The sequence below is a fragment of the Zingiber officinale genome, chromosome 2A (genome assembly GCF_018446385.1).
Source record: "Zingiber officinale cultivar Zhangliang chromosome 2A, Zo_v1.1, whole genome shotgun sequence".
Lineage (NCBI taxonomy): Eukaryota > Viridiplantae > Streptophyta > Magnoliopsida > Zingiberales > Zingiberaceae > Zingiber > Zingiber officinale.
Window position 1 is genome coordinate 5028183 of NC_055988.1, and position 22581 is coordinate 5050763.

Here is a 22581-nt window from a genome sequence, read left to right on the forward strand (position 1 = left end):
AATGTACAAGCCCTGTGTATTGAGCCCAAAGAATATGGTTGGAAATTGGTTTTGAAAATCATTTCAAATATACTTTGGAAAACCTTGGTGAAAACTATCTTTTGATAGTAATCATCATTGAAAAGTTAGACACAAACTTAGAAGAAACATTGAAGTTTTTACAAGATTTCAAGTTTGTATCAATATTTGAAAATAGGAAGTATTTTCTTAGAAAACTATTTTTCTTTGATAGTATATACCCTAAATAATGTCTACAAGAAGTTTCATGATTTTTTGAATTTTGTAAAATTTTTAGGGCATTTCTGAATTTCAGTTGAAATTGGATTTCAGAAATTCAGAAACCCAATCGATTAGGCAGGCTCAATTGATCAGCCGATCAATTGAGAAAGGGGATTTTCGCGAGCAGAAGCTTATTGAATTGATCAACCGATCAATTCAACCCTGGTTAGATCAATCAGTCGATCAATTCAAGGGCATTTTCCGCGAACAGAAGCTCGCGGAATCGATCAGGCGATCGATTGAAATGGTGTCAATCGATTGAGCCCCAACCCCAATTAATTAAGAAGGCTGATTTTGGTTGGGAAAGCCTGATTTCAGCACTTTAAGCCATTTTTAGTCCCTTTAACCACTCCTAACCTCTTGAAATATATTTATATATATTTAAGGGTAGTTTTCATGATGACAATAAGGAGAAATTGTTAAGGACCACTAAATTGGAGTTTAGGTTGAGGTTTGCATTCAAATATTGATACAGTTTTAAAAGAGATATTTTAAAATATAAAAATTTCCTTATTTGAATTAGGTCACATGGTTTAAAAGAAAATTTAAAAAGTTTTAAAAATTTTCTTTTTTAACCATCCTCGTGATTTTTAGAAAAAAGTAAGAGAAGTTTTAAAATTGAAATTTTCTATTTTTTATAACCATGTTAAAAAAAAAAAGGAAATTTTAGAAGAGATGTTTTAAATTTTAAAACTTGGTTTTAATTTTTAAAAACTTTCCTTTTTAACATCCACTTTAGGAAATTGAAAGAGAGTTTGTAAAATTTTATAAGAATATTTTTTTTTACTTGTAAATTTTTTACAAAATTATTTTTCCTTTCCTCTTAGGGTCGGCCACCCTTGCTTGGTGCCCAAGCAAGGGGCCGGCCAATCAAGTCAATCCATGATTTGGTGATTGATTCAATCAAGAGGAAAGAAAAGGAAAAATAAAAGGGGAAAAGGAAAAACAAGAGGAAGATTTAATTTTGTAAAAAGTCTTTCCTTATTTGCCTTGGGCAAGTATTATAAAAGAAGGGGAGGAGAGGCCTCATGCGAAATCTATTCTTTTCTCTCTTCTCTTCAAGTCTTCTCCTAAGGGTCGACCCTTGCTTTTCTTCATGCTAGGGCCGGCCACCTCTTGTGGTTGCTTGGTGTGGCCGAATACAAAGAGAAGCAGAAGAAGAGGAGAAGTAGGGTATGCATCTATTCTTATTCTATTGCTTGTGCTCTCCCTTGTGGTCGAATCTCTCCCCTTCCCTTTCCCTTTGCTCTTTTATTCCTTGGTGATGGTTGTGGCCGAATTCTAGAGAAGGAGGAGGAGTTTTGGGTGGTGTTCATCTTGGAGGACCGTCGCCCACACGACGTTCAAGACGAGGCGAGGAATACGGCAGAAGATCTCGAGGTTATTAGCATACAAAGAAAAAGTATAACTAGTAATTTTCTTCCGCATCATGCTAGTTATTTTTCTTTGTAAGAATTCCAAACATAAGAGGCATTAGGTTCTAGTTTTCGGATTGTAATTCAAGTTTGTGTTTTTTTTTATTTTTAGAATTTGTGATTCGATTGTTATTTTTGGTTAAACCTAGAGTTATATAAGGAAATTAAATATTAGCATTCCTTAAAAGGCTTTGTCTAGGCGGTGGTGGATGATCTCATACCCAAGAAGGACTAGTGCCTCGCCATGCAGTCCTGGAAGTCAATTTTGGAAATTAATATTTAATTGAATTTATAACGTAGGTGGATTTGGATCAATAGTGTTAAGTTCCGCTTGCGATCCGAGTCTAAACCATTAAGAACAAATAAGTTAAAATTGGAATCAATAATGTTAAGTTTCGTTTACGATTCCTAATTTAACTTCTAAAGAACACAATAGGTTGTTTAGGAAAGGTTCGACACTTGTACAAAATTTTTGTACAGTGGAACCGGTACGATCTTCCTAGGACCAACCAACAATATACTACCTCACATAACCTCCACAATTATGAGGTGGCAAAGTGTGTCAGAGTTTGTTAGGTAAAGGGAAGTGTACAACCTAAACAATGTGCAATAATTATTAGAGAATCTTCCCTTTATCCACATGTATACCTCTTTTATCGTTTACAACTTATGCCCTTGCTAAGGTTGTTAGAGAAATATGTTGTTATAAATAGTCTGCTGATAGGAGACACGATGGTCTCTGAAGAAGGTTCTAAAAGAATATTCTCTAACACATAGTTGTTATTCTAACAAGTTGTTAGGATTCTGTACTCATGCTACCGGTTAAGTATATACCGGCCAACCTATAAGGTCGACCGTCTTTAGGCTTGTCCTTGTTTTAAGTTGCCTTATAATGTATTGAAAACTATTTGGAAACCCATTCAAGAAATAATATGATGTCTTGGGCATGTTGGAAGTATGTTTGAGAAACAAGATGATAACTTGTGTGTTCGAGAAATCCATCTGATAACCTGTGCGTTCTAGAAATCCGTCCGAGTTATAATATGAAGTTAAAGGCCTTAGGCCTGGTCGGTCTTTTGTTCATTCGGGCATGCAAGGGACTTCTGGAAAAATGAAGCTGTGTTATGAGAGGTTCAGTCGATATTTTAAGTGCCTTAGGCCCGATCGGCCCTTTGTCCAGTCGATCGTATAATAATTTGTAGGTAAAGTGCACTTGGAATTCTGACGGGATCTATAAAGCTATCTTACACTTATGCATACAAAAGATGGGTACGGAGCCATATAAACCTGTTCAGCAGGTCGACCGGTAATCAGGTCGTCTAGGTGTATTTAGAGAGACTCATACAGAGTAAGGAGTTTGACCCTCCCTTCGACCGGGTCTATAGCTGGTCAAATGTGAAGTGGGTCAACCATTTCGACCATCCTATAAGGACAGTCGTCCTTAAACTCGATTGGTTATTGAGTGACCGGATACGCTATCTCTTTAATTCCAGAGTAAAGCACTGACCCCATATGCTCAACCGGCTTAAGGGTCAGTTATCTTTTTTCCACACAACTTGGAATCCAACCAAGCCGATCCTACACTTGATCTTAGATAAAAGTTTATCTTAGTAAAAAAGTTGAGAAATGTATGTTTTATAAAGTTGCCGACCTAAGGTATTTATAGAAGCTTCTCTACTCACGGTATTATTAATCCTAAAATTTGAGACTAAAGAGAATCATAACCGTACATATTATTTATATAAAAAATATTAACATAATTCATTTTAGAATTCATCAAAATTAGTTAGTAAAACGTCCGAATTTTTAATAAAATAGTAAGATTTTAATTAATTATCATGTTTGATTTAATTTTTTATACTTTTCAATTAATATATTAATTAATTTATGATTTTTAATTTAATACTTAACTTATGAATTTTAATTTAATTATAATCATTTATATTTTTATATTAAATTTTAAAATAATAATTGGTTGACAATTTTATCGAACACTTGTATTTGTTTAAAAGAAACAAACTATTACTAACTAGAAATAAAAATATTATAATTAAATGCTTTATAAAATTAACTTTATTACTAAAAAAATTATAATCAACTCTATCTCCTGACTAAAACTCAAACCTCACATTCACTTAATTTTAAAAAAAATGTGGCATTGGAGATGCCTCAAGTAAAATCCACTGGACTGGACCTTTTTGAAGACAGCCATCGCTATAAATTTAGCGTAAGTTTGGATCTATCGATCATTGTAAAAGATCCAAAGAGGGAATCTTGAATTATCGATGGCCGGGATTAAGAAGGAGATGGTGGTGCTGTACCCGTCGCCGGGGATGGGCCACCTGGTCTCTATGGTGGAGCTCGGCCGCCTCTTCCTCCAACGCGGCCTCGCCGTGACCATCGTCACCGTCGACCCACCCTACAACACTGGCTCCACCGCCTCCTTCATCGCCCGCGCCTCCGCCGCCAACCCCGGCATCGCCTTCCACCGCCTCCCCGCCGTCGAACTGCCCGCCAACCCCTCCTCCCACCACCACGAGGCCCTCGCCTTCGACCTCATCCGCCGCTCCAACCCCAACCTCCTCGCCTTCCTCCGCTCCCTCTCCCCTGCCCCCAGTGCCCTCGTCCTCGACTTCTTCTGCCTCTTCGCTCTCGACGCCGCCGCCCCCCTCCACCTCCCTTGCTTCCTGTTCTTCACATCTGGATCGGCCGTCCTCTCCGTGTTCCTCCACCTCCCCTCTCTAGACGTCGCATGCGCCCCCAGTAGCTTCCGCGACCTCGACGACAAGCCGCTTTCCATCCCCGGCGTCCCCCCGCTCCCCGCCGACCACATGGGCATCTCCATGCTCGACCGCGACGACGACGCCTACAGAGGCTTCGTCTACATCTCCGATCGCATACCTGATGTCAAAGGCATCTTCGTCAACACCTTCCGGGAACTCGAGCCGCGCGCGCTCGAGGCCATCTCCGCCGGTCTCTGCGTCACCGACGGCCGCTCCACGCCGCCGGTGTACCCCATCGGCCCTTTGATCACCGAGAGGAAGACGGACGGCGGAGGCGAGTGCTTAGCGTGGCTCGACGCCCTCCCGGACGCCAGCGTCGTCTTCCTCTGTTTCGGCAGCATCGGAGTGTTCGAGGCGGAGCAGTTGAGGGAGATCGCGAAAGGACTTGACCGGAGCGGGCACCGGTTCCTGTGGGTGGTCCGGAGCCCGCCGAGCCATGACCCGTCCAAGCGGTTCGAAGCGCCGCCCGAGCCCGACCTGGACGCTCTGCTTCCCGAGGGTTTCCTGGAGCGGACGCGCGCGCGGGGGCTGGTTGTGAAGGGGTGGGCGCCGCAGTCGGAGGTGCTCCGCCACGCGGCGGTGGGAGGGTTCGTGACCCACTGCGGGTGGAACTCGGTGCTGGAGGCGGCGGTAGCGGGCGTGCCCATGCTTGCGTGGCCGCTCTACGCGGAGCAATGGATGAACAAGGTGTTCCTGGTGGAGGAGATGCAGGCGGCGGCGGCGGTGGAGGGGTACGCGGGGCTGGTGACTGCGGAGGAGATCGAGACGAAGGTGCGGTGGTTAATGGAGTCTGAGGGAGGGAGGAGGCTGAGGGATCGTGCGGCGGACATGAAGGAGAGGGCAGCGGCTGCGGTCGGAGAAGGGGGGTCGTCGCGGGTGGCGCTCCAGGAGCTGGTGGCGCAGCTGAAACGCGGCGATTAGAACGGAGAGTGAGTTGGAAAAACACGAGCGTTGACTCTCCGGTGAGCGTTGACGGGTAGTCCACAACGCTGTGTGCGTTTCTTTTTCCTAAATAAAAATAATAATTATTTCATTTTCTATGAAGCAATTGACTTATCGTACCGCATTATATAATTTTCTTGCAGAAATATATAATTTTATATGCGACCACGCGAGTGCCTCTATTCGACGACGTCGAGGCGTCGCTTGAAATTATTATCACATTTATTTATTTTCTAATTTATCCTGTTACTAATTAATAAACTTAACTGAATTTATCTTAAATTTAACTGGATTTTTTTCCTTAACATCAACTTCAAATAGTATTATAAATTATATCAATTACTCTATTTAAAAATTTTATTTTACATTTTACATAAGATAACTAAAAAAAATTTATATAAATTATTCGATTAATTTTTTAAATTTATATTTGATGAATAGTAATTTTTTTAATTTAGAAAATAAATTTTCTATGTTAAAAGTAAAATAAAATTTTTTTTTAATGTCTCTTTTTCTATTATTTTTTTTCAATCTCTTTCATTCCACACATTATATAAATACAATAATAAAAAAGAAGAAAGAGAAGAAAATAATAAAAAAATAAAGATGATAGAAATTTTAGGGTAGTTGATATAGTGTGTAGTAAAAAATGATTGTCTAAATTTAATAGAGTGAGTTATTTATCTTAAATTTTAGATATAGTGATAAAAAAACTGATGTGGCTATTCTTAATCTTAATATTGGTTTATCAATTAAGATGGTGCTGATTTATAAAAAATCGTAGGATTGTGCTATACAAACATGTACCAAAGCTCTAAACCCACACCAGTTAGTCTTAGTGTTGGTTTATAGAAATCAGCACCACTCAATGCTAGTTTACGAACCAAGGTTATGTTGATTTGTAGAAATCAGTATCAAGGTGATGGTTTGTAGAAATGACCACCTGGGTTTGTAAACCAACAATGGTGATGGTTTGTAAAAACTAACACCACTAAACCAACACCAAGGCTAAGTAATGCTGGTTTGTAAGATTAGTGCTAGTTTGTAAAAATCAACACTGCCTTATTGTTGATTTCTACAAATCAGCATCACCTTGGTTTATAAATCAGCAAGACTATGATAGTAAAAGATGGAATTCGCCATCCAGCGGCCCCACACTATCGATCACATGACTATCTATGAGAAGGTAAATCGAGAAGCTATAGTTGACCAGTGCGGAGGAAGACTTTTTTTCCTTGACTTTATCAAATAAATCAGTAAGACTAAAAATGATTAATCAGACTAGGTAACGTCGAGCCTGAGGTGACCGGTCCGGCCCCACGGAAGTTTCCCACTGGCCACCAAGGTAAATCGGGAAGCACTCGCAGCGGACAACCTAGGAACCGAGCATCCTTTAGTTGCGTGCCTCATTTGGAAGAAAAATTCCTACAAATTTATTATAATTGCGACTTGAACCATGAATACTTGGATGATAACTTGGATACCTTACTGTTGCATCATAATCCCGGAGACGTGGCAAATGGCCCCGCCAACCCGTCCCTAGGTCAACACGGAGGAGGTAAATCACGGGTGGCTACTAGCCATTAGTGTAAATGGCCAAGACATGGAGGAGGTTATATTCGATCACGTTGAATTTCAATCCTAAAATTTTATATGACAATATTTTATGTTTTAATCATCGCATCGTCCGATAGGACATCATAATCTCGGGGACAGCACCTAGCGATAGTTGTGCATGTGGCATGCAATTAATGGAACGATAATTTATTACATGCAGATAAAACTTAAGAGGAATGAAAACAATTCAGGTTAAAGCAGTCCACATCGGACGTTGTATATCACCATCATATAATGGTGGGCAAGATATCAAATTTTATAGAAAATTTTAAATATTTAGTTATAAAAATAGATGTATCATTAATTAATATTTTATTTCTAAATTCTGGTCATATGTATAGGTGATTTTAAATTTTTATTATTAAAAATAGATATATCATTAATTAATACTTCCTTATTATTAAATTCTGGTTAATAAAGTAAATATTTATTTTTTACTTCAATTTCCATAAATAGAGAATATACCATTAATGTTTTACTATTCTTCACGACGTATTATAGATGTAATATAATGTATGAATAGTATAAATTATTAATTTTGATATAATTGATAAGAGGGAGTGAATTATTATGAAATAACAATTATACCTTTCTCAATCTTTCATATTTAGTAAATACACATATAATTAAAGTAAATTGAAATACGTAAAAGGAAATACGAGACAATCAGATTTACTTGGTTAATAATTAGAAGATTGCTAGTCCAAGGTAATATCAGCTCACTAAGATCTTCTTCTACTAGCGAATCCTCAGAGTCGGAAAAGCCTTGTATAAGCGTTAAAAGCACAACTAGTAAATATGAAAAATAAAATGAAATTGAAGTACAGAAAGTGTGTTGTCTAAAAGAAAAGGATCAGGGGCTCTATTTATAGCCTGCTGATCAAAATAATCATTTTGATGACATGACACTCCTGGGCACCTGGACCTGATCTAGGCACCCCAACGGTGCAAGTTTATTAGCTTTACAATGGCTTAGAGATGAAATTCTATTCTTGCCGGGGCACCTGGATTAGTTCGGGTGCTTGGAGTGTTGTTGACATGGACCCAAGACCTATCCACGCTGCAACGGCTCAAAGAGGCGCCCTAATCGATACCAGGGTGGTCTGAGTGCCCGAACCTGGTCTGGGCACCTAGAATCGAGGCGCCTGGACTTGGTCCAGGCTCCTGGACAAGTCAACTTTGTGTTGACTTGTCTAGTTTTTGCTTCGGTTGATTGTGTTAGATATGACACTTAAATAGCAATTGAATAATAAGTGTTACTGGAGAAATAACCTTACAAAATTTTCTAAAAATTTTTAGAATTTTTTTGAAATTTAAACAGAGTACGTATGACATGTGAATCGATTAGGCTTATATAAAACCTGTTTGGAATATCACATAAGTGGGAGTTGATTGGAATAATTAATTCTGCCACGCTCGATTTGGAGGTGTTCTTCCATTCGAGGTTTCGCTTCCATCAGTGAGCTTTAGCGGTGTTCCTCCACTGCTACTGGACCATTCCCGACGACCTTCCGACCACCATCGACTCCACATCAGATCTGAGATTACAGCTCACAGATTTTCAGATTTCCCGAGTTGGGCGGCTCCGATCTTCATCAGCTTCGCTTGGAGAGGTGTCCGGTGAATCTGATAAAGGCAGAGCTTAGTCTAGCTACTGAGGTTGTATTCTCTGATTGCTGAGATGAGGTTTCATGGATGCTTCCTTGTGTGACGGCAAGGAGAAGTTGCCGTGAGAAGAGATTAGTTTGGTGTTGAGATGATTTAGGGTTTAACTTTTGCATTCTTTTTACTATTGATAGATTTACATTTTAGTTTATTATATTTTGATTCAGTAATCATAGTTCTTTAGATTAATTGTTTTAATTCAAGTGCATTGGGTAATTTAGTTTCAATAGAGTTTGAAATTGTTCTTAATTCTGCTTTAGCTTAATTGTAGCACTGTTGAGTGGTTTAGTTTTTGTAGTTAAGATTGTAATTGTTGCTTAAGATTAGGTTTCATTTAATGTCCAGCTATTTCATACCTTAGTTTTAGTGTGTTGTTGATGAAATTCATTACGTAGTGTGACAATGCGTATTAGACTAATCGGTGACACCTAGTTAGGTTTACTTTATGCATTAGATTAGCTCTTATTTTCTGTGCTTTTCATTTGTTAGATTTATATTCAAAGTTCAAACCCCCAATTCTATATTAAAAATCCCAAAAATAGGAATAAAACACAATCCTAGATTACATCCTACCGTTGGTTCCTCGAGGTTCGATCCTGGGCTCGTTATTACAACATGATTGTGTAGTAAAGGGGTACAGTGGAAAATACATTATTAATTTGATTTACGAGTGTGACAGACTTATTATCATACAACCTGTTATGTAAAAAATAGAACAACACTAAATAAAATACATAATAAAATATTTTTCCAAATTTATTATAATAAACAACCAAATATAAAATATTTTAAAGTATTTGGGTGTTCAGCCTTCATCTTAAACACAAGAGAGCAGCACTTAGGAAAATTCACCTCTAAAATAGAAGATGGAATTTTTGTAGGATACTCCCTAAATAGTAGAGGGTACAGAATATATAATAAGGTTACATTAAGAATTGAAGAAACTACTAATGTAAAATTTGAGAAATCCAAACAACAAACCCAACCTCAACCAATTGAATTTATTCAAGAAAATAGTAATCAAGAAGGAACCAATGATTACGAAGAAGAAGAAGAACCTTTACAAAATCAACTGCCTAGAATTATAAGAGTCAACCCAAATCATCCAATTGACCAAATAATTGGTGATCCAGAATTAAGGGTTCAGACTAGTTCACCTTTTAGGAACCTAAGTCAAATTTCTTTGATTTCAAAAATTGAACCTAAAACCGTAGCTGGATCGTTACTTGACCCAGACTGGGTCATAGCTATGCAAGAAGAACTAGCTCAATTTGAATGTAATGAAGTGTGGGACTTAGTACCACCACCCAAAAATAAGAAAATAATAGAAACAAAATGGGTGTTTAGAAATAAACTAAGCGAAACTGGGGAAATTACCAGGAATAAGGCTAGGCTAGTCGCTAAGGGGTTTAGTCAAGTTGAAGGACTTGACTATGATGAAACTTATGCCTCAGTAACTAAACTAGAGTCCATTAGAATGTTACTCAGTTATGCAACCCATAAAGGGTTCAGACTGTATCAAATGGACATTAAATCTGCCTTTCTAAATGGGTTGATCAAAGAGGAGGTCTATGTAGGCCAACCTCCTGGGTTTGAATGTCTAGAACACCCTGACTATGTATTTAAATTAAAGAAATCTTTATACGGACTTAAGCAAGCACCCAGGACTTGGTATGAAAGGTTAACCTCTTACCTAATATCTAAAGGGTTTAACCAGGGCCAAATTGACTCAACCCTATTCATTAAATCAATAAAAGAGGACATATTTATAGCCCAAATTTATGTAGATGATATACTTTTTGGCTCAACTAATTCAGAATTTTTAGAAGAATTCACAAACTTAATGGAACAAAAATTTGAAAGGAGTTTAGTAGGAAAATTAACTTACTTTTTAGGATTGCAAATTAAACAAACAAATGAGGGAAACTATATCTATCAACAAAAATATACCAAAGAATTGCTTAAAAAATTTGGAATGGAAAATACTAAAGAAATAAAAACACCCATGGCAGTTAACACTATTCTAGTTGATGACCCAAGTGGAAATCCAGTTGACTTAAAATACTATAGGAGTGTCATAGGTAGCCTACTGTACTTAACTGCAAATTGACCCGATATTTTATTTGCAGTGAGTATGTGTGCTAGGTACTAAACTTCTGCTAAAGAATCTCATTTGACTCAAGTCAAAAGAATCTTTAGATACCATAAAGGAACAACTAATGTAGGAATTTGGTATCGTAGTACTGAAAATTTTGAATTAATAGGATATTCTGAATCAGATTATGCTGGATGCAAATTAGACTGCAAAAGCAGAAGTGGTGGATGTCAACTACTAGGTCCATCACTTGTTAGTTGGTTTAGTAGAAAGCAACACTGTGTTGCTCTGTCTACAACTGAGTCAGAATACATAGCCATAGGTGAATGTGTTGCCCAACTACTATGGATGATGCACACTTTAAAAGACTTTAATCTAAACATTACAAATGTAAAAGTATTAATTGATAATATTAGCCCAATTAATTTAACAAAAAATCTCATGCATCATTCCAGAACAAAACACATTGAAATTAGGCACCACTTTATCAGGGATCATGTCACTAAAGGAGATATTGAACTCAAGTACATTGAGTCCAAATCTAACTTAGCTGATATATTTACCAAACCCCTCTCTGAAAATGAGTTTAGTAATCTACGCAGAAAACTAGGAATGTGTTTAATAGACTAAGATTACAAAAAAACTGTTTTCAAAAATAATATTTTCAAATTCTAGGATAAAATCTTTGTATTTTCTTAAAATCTTCCATTTCTAGAATTTTAAATCAGTTTTAGCCTTAGACTAGAATAATCCCTTAGAAAGCTTGTTCCCCTAGGAATAGTACTTGAGCATCTCACCAACACCCTAGGATTCCCTTGTTTGTGATTGCCAAACATAGAAAGGGGTGAGATGCATAAGCAAATTGTCTTGACTTAAGAAGCTTATTTCAGTGCATCGACATAAATCTGGGCATTAAATACCAAACAGATATTAATCAAGTTAAGTCATTCAGTTTAGTCAAACATTAACTGATGTTTAGACTTAACTTGACTAACCAAGTGAAAGCTGCTATCCTCTAGTAGTCAATGAGTAGCTAACTGGTTGGATAAATTTTGTAATATCAGGTTCAGGGGGAGGTTAATTTTTTATATATACTTATTTTTAAATTTAAATTTTGAAAAATACCTCTTTTTAAATCAAGTAAAAACTAAGTGCTTTAAAATTTCGTTAGATTTTTCAAAATTAGTTTTGAAAGTTAAAATTATTTTTGAAAATTAGCTTTATTTTCAAATTTTAAACTTTTCAAATTTAATTTTGATAAAGACACCTTCTAAACTTAAATTTTGATTTAAACCTTCCAAACTTGATTTTAAAAATTGGATTCTTCATTTTGAAAATTATCTTCTACTTCGGTTTCAAAATATTCTAGAAGGTTATAAAGTTAGATTTAAAAATAAAAAACTTTACTTCGTTAAAGTTTTACAAACTAAAACTTGATTTTACTTAGTTTTATCTTGACTTGTAAATTTAACTTAACCCTAATATTTTTTTATTATCTTTGCAAATTATGTTTCCAAATTGCAAAACTCTTTTCGAAAGATTAAGTTAAAATTACAATTATCTTTCTAAAGTTAAACATAGTTATTTTTTGAAAAAAATAAAAGCTTAAATTATCTTTCTATGCTTTTAGCTTATACTCCCCCAAGATAATCTAACTTACATTTTTAGATTGTTTTTACTTTGCGTTTTCAATTACAAGCTGTTCTATGTTAATCTTTTGATGAATGCCAAAGGAGGAGGGTTAGGTGGTTAAGTTAGTTAAACAAACATCACTAATAACAAAGTTAACTTAACAACCTTATGCTTGTTTTTACTTGCATATTTTTCGCTAACTTAATCAGGTTGTCATTGCATCAAAAAGGGGGGAGATTGTTCGTGCGGTTAGCACTAACGGTCTAACTCAAGTTTTGATGAATGACAACATAGGTTAAGTTAGTTTCGTTGTTATCTAACACTCTGATCGAGAGTGCAGGAGAAGTCCAGACAGGTCAACGGGGCTGACCTGATGTCTGGCACGAAGTCCAAACGGGTCGATGGGCTGACCGGACGTTTGGCACGAAGTCCAGCTAGGTCGACGGACTGACCGAATAGCTGGCACGAAGCCCAGATAGGTCGAAGGGCTGACTGAACGTCTGGGAGGTAAGAGAAGGTAAGTCACTGGAGGGGAGTGATTGTGAGGGCGCGTTCCCGGGAAGGGAACATTAGGCGTCGATCCGACTTAGACCTATTTCGGATAGCTAAGTCGAGATCGTGACTAGATTCCGGTCTCGAGGAGACGGAATCTAGCTAATACCCTGCTTATTAACTTTGAACTGTGCTAACACTTTATTTTGCAGGATAATAGTATTTGCATTTTGCCTCGGACTAACTTTTTCTTGCAGGAGAAGGATTTTCTGGAGAAGAGTGGTTCGGGCGCTCAGAAGGGATCCGGACGCTCGGAGGTGAACTTTTATCCGTAACGTCATATCGCTACGTAGAGCGCCCTGGTTGGCTCGGTTACGTCATACTCAGGGCGCCCTGGAGGTTCCAGGCGCTCCAAACCTCCTATATAAAGAGGGTAAAGGTTGGAGCCATTACAATAACTCACGATCTACTCTTCTGTGCTCCTACGACGCTGCGAAGGCTCTCCGTTAAATTGCTAATTTGTTTGTATTCTTTCTTATTGTCGGTTGTTTTATTTTCTAATAATTCCTGTAGTTCTTTTGTAATCCATATTTTGAATTATCAGTGATTGCCCATCGAAAGCACCCTTGTGTGCGGGCCTTGGAGTAGGAGTCAACACAGGCTCCGAACCAAATAAAAAATTACTTGTGTCATTCTTTTTGCTTTACTTTTTCCGCTGCGTATTTACTCACTCGAATATTTTTAATCGATATTCACCCCCCCTCTATCGAACGCTTCGATCCAACACACGGAAGATGGATCGCATTTTCATTGTTGTTCCAAGTTGCTGCTCGAGACTACCTTATAAAGCTTGTGGAGGGCGCCTCCAACACCATGGAGGGCACCCTCATCCGCGCCGAATCCGCAGCGTGGATGAGCTCTGATCAAGTCACTGCCTGTCCACCTGAGGGCGCCTCCAAGCCCATGGAGGGCGCCCTCACGCCAGGTCCAGGATGTAACGCCCCGCCCCTCCTGCTAAGGCGACGGTGGTTACTTGACGACACTTGCATACTTAACACAGCGGAAGTCTTACTTAGAGAATTTAAAAACCTTTTTCTTACTTAAAAGTCACAATAGACATAAAAGGTCCACATAGCATACTTATCCTAAATTTTGGGTCTTAATACCAAACACATACTTAAAGTCACGGAATCATAAAGTAAAACATCAACATGGCAAATTTCTTATTATATGAAAGCAGGTCATTTCTTTTAGCCAGTCCACTACCGCACACATCCTTCAAGCCCTCCTGTTGCTCCCCTAGTACATCCATTCCTTGCCTTTATCTGTGGTACAAGAAAGTAAGCTATGAGCACTCATGGCTCAGTAAGTTCCTTTCCTACTCACAAAAACCGTCAAGCATATTAAAATCACAAGTCATAAAGCATAAAGACAAATGTATCATGTTAAGAGCATATCATGGCATATCATAACATAACATAAAGTATCATGGCATAATCATAAAGTGTAAGCATACATCATGGCATATCCTAACATAACATAAAGTATCATGGCATAATCATAAAGTATAAGCATGGTAAACTCCTAGACATATATCATGCAACATATGCAACATGTCTTTTGAAAACTTATATAATACATACTTAAACATAATCTCAACATGATTAGGGCCTCGGCTTGTACCACATACATAAATGCGCGCGTCCTATGTAGGTCCAAGGTAGCAAGTCTTGAACCCTACAAGGCATACATACTAGGCCCGTTTCTTAGTCCATCGACCTAGGGGCACTTAGGAGTCCATCCCTAACGAGACCCGTTTCTTAGTCCATCGACCCCGGGGCGCTTATGGAGCCCACCCTTGGTACAAGTCATACATAAAGTAAAGTAGCATGACTTAACTTACATATCATAGTTCTTATCATTTCATGCATATCATATTTCTTAACATATCATAAAACATGCATATTTGGGCACACAGCACATGCATGAATCATAACATACATCATGAACATATCACTTATCTTAAAGCATGCATATTTGGGCACACAGCACATGCATGAATCATAGGCTTGCATAACGAACGTATCATTTTATCATGTCATAAAGTAAGCATGTTTGAGCACATAGTACATACATGGGTCATAAGCATACATGAAAGAACATAACACATATCCTAAAAAGACATAACCATTCATGGAATCATTAAATATCATCTCTTCATAGCATGTGAGGTATATCTAGTCACTAAACTCATATGGCCGAAAGTCATGAAAGGTTCACATGATCTCTAGACAACATATAAACATAAAAATTCTCATGATATCTTCACATACTAACATAAGAAAGATCATAAGCATGTTAACCTAAATTTTAAACCCCTCCTAGGTTTCCAATTATTTCATGGCCGAAACCTTTCATAAAGAGGAATCAAGTTCTAAGCAACATGTAAACATGTAAACCCTATACTCATATCATATTATATTTCATAGGGAACTACTTAAGCACATTTAGTTTGGGTTCTAAGTTCCCTAAGCTCCTAATCATATCATGGCCGAACCCTAGCTTATCTCATCCTAGGTTACAAGTAGCATAGAGGTGTTGAACCTTAAGCCAACATGTTATACATTTTCATGAGGAACAACATAAGCATGTTTGTTTCAAATTTCAAACTTCCTAGACCCCCTTAACTCAAGGTGGCCGAACCTAACAATCATGGAATTAGGTTTTTAGTGGCATGAGAGCATGGGAACCACAACTACATTTCATAGCATATATCTTAAGGACATCATAAGCATGTATAAGTTGGGTTCTAATTTCTCTAAGCCTTTAAACTTGTAGTGGCCGAAACATGTAAATCATGGAACTAGATTTTTAGTGACATGAGAGCATGGGAACCACAACTACATTTCATAGCATATATCTCAAGTACATCATAAGCATGTATAAGTTGGATTCAAATTTCCCTAGACCCTTTAAACTTGTAGTGGCCGAAACTTAACAATCATGGAATTAAGTTTCTAGTGGCACAAGAGCATGGAAACCCTACACAATTTTCATGGCTTCATAACAAGGAACAACATAAGTAAACTTAGTTAAAAAAACCTACACATACTAGCTTTAAAACCTAATGTTGCCGAAAGTTACATGTATTCAAAATTCTATATAACAAGCAACTATAAAACATTAACTAGTTTCATATTATATTATCAAGAAGGTCATGAGCCTCTTAGCCTTGGTTTCAACTTTCCTAGGCTTCAACTCTCATCATGACCGAACCCTCATAAGCATGAAATAAGATTCATAACTAACATACAATCATGACATAACATTTTAGCTTCATGTCTTGTCTTAGGAAAAATCTTAGCATGCTTGGTCTTAGGTTTAAAACTCTCCTAGGCCCTTACTCCTTACTTGGCCGAATATTCATGAGCATGTAAATGGAGTTTCAAACAATATACAAGTAAGAGAAAAGTTAACAACCTCATTATCATAGGGTACATAACTAAAAGATTAAGGAAACATGCCTAGTTTGAGTTTTGAACTTATCTAGTCTTCTTGTTCATGCTTGGCCGAAACATGTAAATCATAAAACTAATTTTCCATTAATTATTCTAGCATGGAAACCATAGATTAACTTCTTACATAAAATACATGTCACAAGAAAAATAGAAAGCATATCTAATCACAACTTTCTTAAACTCTTCTTCTTGTTTTTGACCGAATTTTATTAAACAAGATCTTAAGTTTTCTAAGCGATCTATCTCCATGGAAAACCATACAAACCATTGTACCACAGGTGAGGGGAAGCTTACCTAGTAATCACTTGTTAATCCTTAAGAAATGATACCCTTGGTGAAGAGGAAGTAGGGAGCTTCTTCTTCTAGCACTCCTTTCGATTTCTCTTGCTTGGAAAGGTACACCTTGAAGGATCCTTCTTGTAGTTTAGTTTTCTCTTAGGGAGAAACCTAAACTTGGCTTGTGGAGATGAGGGAGGAAACTTAGAGTCTCGGCAAGGGTGAGGGAGAAGGGAAAAAAAAAATGAAAACCTTTAGTTCCTTCCCTTTTTATGCTAAGTAGGTGGAAGTTACAAAAATGAACTTTGCTTCCCTTCCTCCTTCTCTCATGCAAGTATTTTCTTAATGAGAATATGTCCTCATTCTTGCCCCTTAACTCCTCTCTTCACTATCCTCTTTAAACTCCACGAAAATAGAGAGGAAAAAGGGAGAAAGACAACTTGTCTTTTGCTTCTCTTTTTCTTAACCAAGAGGTAAACAAGAGAAAGAAAGCTCATTGGTTTTTCTCTTGTTCCCTTACTAAATTATATCTTTACTTTTAACTACAATTTCTATCATTTCCCTTTCACATATTATTCATTATCCTAGTGGTTAACATACACAATCTTATTTCTATCCTTGGTGGGAGGTTCAAGGTTCAAACCTTCACCTCTTCTTTTTATTTCTCTTATTTCTTTTTCTTTGATTCTTCTTCTTTTATGTTCTAAAGCAAATAACACTCATATGCTTATCTTATAATTTTGTGGGTGTTACACAGGATGCCCTCAAGCTCCACGAGGGTGCCCTCGCGCCTTGCTACGAGGTTATCTTTGTATGTGACCCGAGGCGCCTCCAAGCTCCATGGAGGGCGCCTTGGGTACTGTTCATCTGAGGCAAGGATGTCCAATTCGCTTCCTGCAAAATGCGTTAGTCGAACAAACCAACATACCCTACAAAACAAAGTTAGCACAATATAGATATGTAAAATAAAGTATTTGACAGTTATCGAATTGTCCGTTTCTGACTTCGGATTCTCGATCGAAAACTCTAGGTCGAACCGACACTTACTGTTCCCTCACTGGGGAACGCGCCCTCACATACTCCACTCAGGAGAGTTTATATGTTGCCAGTTGATCTTCTAGATCAACTGGACTTTTGCTCAGCGTCCGAAGCTTTCGGTCTTCATGCTGGACGTCCACTCCACGACCCGTCCAGTCTTCCACCCGGTTCATGACACCAGGATTTCAACCTAGGGTTACCACCCCCTAGGATTTTGCCCGAAGCTCTCGACCCGCTAAGACTTTCCGCCTAGAGTTACCACCCCCTAGGACCTAGGGTTACCTCCCCCTAAGGTTTTCCCTTTGCCCAACCGTAACTAGAACTTTTTCTCACCTAGGGTTACCACCCTCCTAAGACCTAGGGTTACCACCCCCTAGAGTTTTCCACCTGCCTAACAACAGCTAGGACTTTTACCTAAGTACACTTAAGACTTTCCTGTAATCTCATCAAACTTGTTAGATAACAAGACAACCTAACTTTAAACCCTTTGACATAATTAAAACACAGGTTCGACTGTCGGATGTTTCCTGCATCAACAAGTCGGACTTACAGCCTCCTTCGACTAGACTTAAGGGGGAGGCATATGATCCGGTGATGAGGGGCCCCACCTCGCAAAGGATAGCTGTCACAGTGGAGGACAAAGTCAATGCGATCAATGCTAAGATATCATCGGTCGATCGGGCGATCATGTCAATGCTCAGATAACATCGACCGATTGGGGCGAGCATGCCTCGACCGGGAGGAGAAAGTTCCGGTCCGACCCCGCCTTTGACACGAGGAGGTGACAAATGACCGGAGCTCAATGGAGTTGGGCGCCAGAGGAAACAATATGCAAAAGCCGAGTCGACGTTGGCATAGTGGAGCTCCGGCCGATTGGACGCGACACAGGCATAAGGGCATTCCGGCCGAATGGACGTAACACAGGCGTAGTAGAGTTGCGACCAAGTAGGCGGTACACAGGAACAGCGAATTCCCGACCGAGCGACTAGTTCGCTCGACCTAGCAGTATGCTCTGTTATCCATCGACATCCTTTTGGGAGTTAGTGTCGCCGACACCGGCATGGACAACCAGAAGATCGTACGGCGGAGGCTTCTACTGTCACTTCATAAATATACTCGGCCTATTAAGGTACTGTGTCAGAGACATTTTACTGACAAGTCTTTTCATGAAAACTTTGGGAAGCATGCTCGCCTTGCGAAGCATGCTCGCCTTGGGAAGCGTGAACGCACGCTACAAGAGCTCTATATAAAGGGGGGTCCAAGATCGGCGGAGGTATGTGATACGCGATAGACACTGTTCTCGCTATTGTTCATTCTTATTGTTCCGCCTTCTACTTCATCGTCGGTGACTAACTTGAGCATCGGAGGACCAACACCGGGGGACCCCTTCCTTGGCTCGGCACTGACATAATCCGTGTTGCAGGTCGAAACAAAGTCCACAGACGATCAGCAGAGACATCACATCCTCAACTTTTCATCTCATCGACTTTCAGACGAAATCAGGAGCACATATACTTTAGGGCATTTTAGAAACCTAGAAGACTTGTAATTCAATCAAAATTCTCTTGGTCTATTAACATATTTTGAAATATTACAATCTTTCATTAAATGTCAATAAATGTCAATTTTTAAAAAATTATATTTATCAATCAGTTCAGTTCAGGTGAAAATCAAATTTCTCACTTTCTAAAATGCTCCGGAGTCTTAAATATATTTTTCTTTATTATTTTTAAAAAATAATACTATAATAATACTGATAATATTGATATTTAAGTTATGATACTATATTAAAAAATTAATATTAAAATAAAAAAATAATTAATCAGGCTGACTAACGTCGAGTTTGGGGTGATCGGTCTGATCCCATAGATATTTTCCATCGGCCACCAGGGTAAATACGGAAGTGTTCGTAGCGGGCAGCCCAGGAGCTCAACATCCTTTAGTTACGTGCCCCATTTGGAGGAAAATTTTTTGTAAATTTGTCGTAACTGGGGTTTGAACCGCGGGGATATTATTAAAAAAATAGAAGAAATAAAATATTAATTTAAAAAATCAATATTACAATGATGACAAAAGACGAATACACTCGTCCCCAATACTCCTGTCAATCCGTTCCAGGGCCAACACGGAGGCGGTAAATCATAGACGGCTACTAGCCTTTGGAATAATAACTAGCACATAAAAGAGACATTTATCTTAACTTTATCGAAATTCGAACCTCAGATCTCGTGATGATAATATCTCATGTATTAACCATTATATCCATCCGAGAGGAAAAAAAATCAATATTATAATATGACAAAAGACGATTCGCTCGTCCTTAGTGCCCCCGTCAACTCATTACTAGATAAAAAATTAATATTATAATGACACTAATATTGACGGAGAGAGAAGAGAGGAATTACGGAAAAGAGAAATGACAGAAAGAAAAAGTGAAATCAAAATTAGATACGTCTTTGAGAAGTCATTTGAAAATATCAGTGCTCTTTGGATATGTGACTATACGTCAGGAACATTAGGTAAGCACTTATCTCACCACAATAGAGTCCAAGTCAGTTGCTGTATTTCGATTCACCACCGTTTTCTCCATCCAACAGTCCGGATTCATCCAACAGCTGAAACAACTATGTCACTTGCTACCCGGTGGGGCCCAGATTCATCCAACCGGAGAGAGCATGCACGTCTGGTCAAGTCATCCACTGCGCCCATTTTGAAGACAACCACTTATAAACTTGGCCAAAGTTTGGATCAATTGATCATTGTAAAAGATCCGAAGAGGGAATCTTGAATTATTGATGGCCAGGAGCAAGGAGATGGTGGTGCTGTACCCGTCGCCGGGGATGGGCCACCTGGTCTCTATGGTGGAGCTCGGCCGCCTCTTCCTCCAACGTGGCCTCGCCGTGACCATCGTCACCGTCGACCCACCCTACAACACTGGCTCCACCGCCTCCTTCATCGCCCGCGCCTCCGCCGCCAACCCCGGCATCGCCTTCCACCGCCTCCCCGCCGTCGAACTGCCCCCCAACCCCTCCTCCCACCACCACGAGGCCCTCGCCTTCGACCTCCTCCGCCGCTCCAACTCCAACCTCCTCTCCTTCCTCCGCTCCCTCTCCCCTGCCCCCAGCGCCCTCGTCCTCGACTTCTTCTGCCTCTTCGCTCTCGACGTCGCCGTCCCCCTCCACCTCCCTTGCTTCCTGTTCTTCACATCTGGCTCCTCCGTCCTCGCCATGTTCCTCCACCTCCCCTCTCTAGACGCCGCCTGCGCCCCCAGAAGCTTTCGCGACCTCGCCGGCACGCCGCTTTCCATCCCCGGCGTCCCCCCGCTCCCCGCCGACCACATGTGCCTCCCCATGCTCGACCGCGACGACGACGCCTACAGAGGCTTCGTCTACCTCGCCGATCGCATACCTGATGTCAAAGGCATCTTCGTCAACACCTTCCGGGAACTCGAGCCGCGCGCGCTCGAGGCCGTCGCCGCCGGTCTCTGCGTCACCGACGGCCGCTCCACGCCGCCGGTGTACCCCATCGGCCCTTTGATCACCGAGAGGAAGACGGACGGCGGAGGCGAGTGCTTAGCGTGGCTCGACGCCGTCCCGAACGCCAGCGTCGTCTTCCTCTGTTTCGGCAGCATCGGACTGTTCGAGGCGGAGCAGTTGAGGGAGATCGCGACAGGACTTGACCGGAGCGGGCACCGGTTCTTGTGGGTGGTCCGGAGCCCTCCGAGCCATGACCCCTCCAAGCGGTTCGAAGCGCCGCCCGAGCCCGACCTGGGCGCGCTTCTTCCCGAGGGTTTCCTCGAGCGAACGCGCGCGCGGGGGCTGGTGGTGAAGGGGTGGGCGCCGCAGTCGGAGGTGCTCCGCCACGCGGCGGTGGGAGGGTTCGTGACCCACTGCGGGTGGAACTCGGTGCTGGAGGCGGTGGTAGCGGGCGTGCCCATGCTTGCGTGGCCGCTCTACGCAGAGCAATGGATGAACAAGGTGTTCCTGGTGGAGGAGATGCAGGCGGCGGCGGCGGTGGAGGGGTACGCGGGGCTGGTGACTGCGGAGGAGATCGAGATGAAGGTGCGGTGGTTAATGGAGTCTGAGGGAGGGAGGAGGCTGAGGGATCGTGCGGCGGACATGAAGGAGAGGGCAGCGGCCGCGGTCGGGGAAGGGGGATCGTCGCGGGCGGCGCTCCAGGAGCTGGTGGCGCAGCTGAAACGCGGCGAGGAGAACGGAGAGTGACTTGGAAAAAAACGAGCGTTGACCGTCCAGTGATTGTTGACCGCAGTCCACAAAGCTGTGTGCGTTTCTTTTCTTCTATAAAAATGGAATAAAATATATTTTCCTAAATAAAAAAATAATTATTTCACATGGTGGAGAATATGAAGCAATTATCGTACCGCATTATATAATTTTATTGCAGAAATATATAATTTTATATGCGACCACGTGAGTGCCGCTATTCGACGTCGTGGCGTCACTTGAAATTTTTATCACATTTATCAGAGCGGATCAAATGTTAATAAATTAAGACAGCGAAAGAATGGACATACAATTTTGACTCTTGCGCGACGGCGGTGGAGGCGATTCTGGGGCATAATTCTGACCCTTTAATATTAAAAAAAAATATAGATTCGATATATATAAATATATAGACGTCAAACAGATAAATTCAATTGATTAATTTTTGAAAATTAATTTTTAATCATTACGTCAGAAATATCATATATTATCGTCTGTGTTACATCTTGGATATAATTTTGATCCTTTTATAGCATCATATTTGGTAAATTTATTTAAAAAATAATAATTAAAGATATTTATAAGGGGGAGGCGTTTTATTTAGTG

General features: G+C 40.0%; 2 protein-coding genes across 2 annotated transcripts; both read left to right on the forward strand.

Moving 5' to 3' along the window:
* The first annotated feature begins 3929 nt into the window (after positions 1-3929).
* LOC122044372 (UDP-glycosyltransferase 88F3-like) lies at positions 3930-5460 on the forward strand. Its single transcript, XM_042604873.1, has one exon. It carries the CDS (start codon positions 3980-3982, stop codon positions 5396-5398), a length of 1419 nt encoding a protein of 472 aa, XP_042460807.1. The 5' UTR covers positions 3930-3979; the 3' UTR covers positions 5399-5460.
* A 15017-nt stretch (positions 5461-20477) lies between these two features.
* On the forward strand, positions 20478-22102 carry LOC122040593 (UDP-glycosyltransferase 88F3-like). The gene has a single exon (XM_042599952.1). The coding sequence runs from the start codon at positions 20548-20550 to the stop codon at positions 21973-21975; it is 1428 nt and encodes a 475-aa protein (XP_042455886.1). The 5' UTR covers positions 20478-20547; the 3' UTR covers positions 21976-22102.
* The last annotated feature ends 479 nt before the right edge of the window (positions 22103-22581 follow it).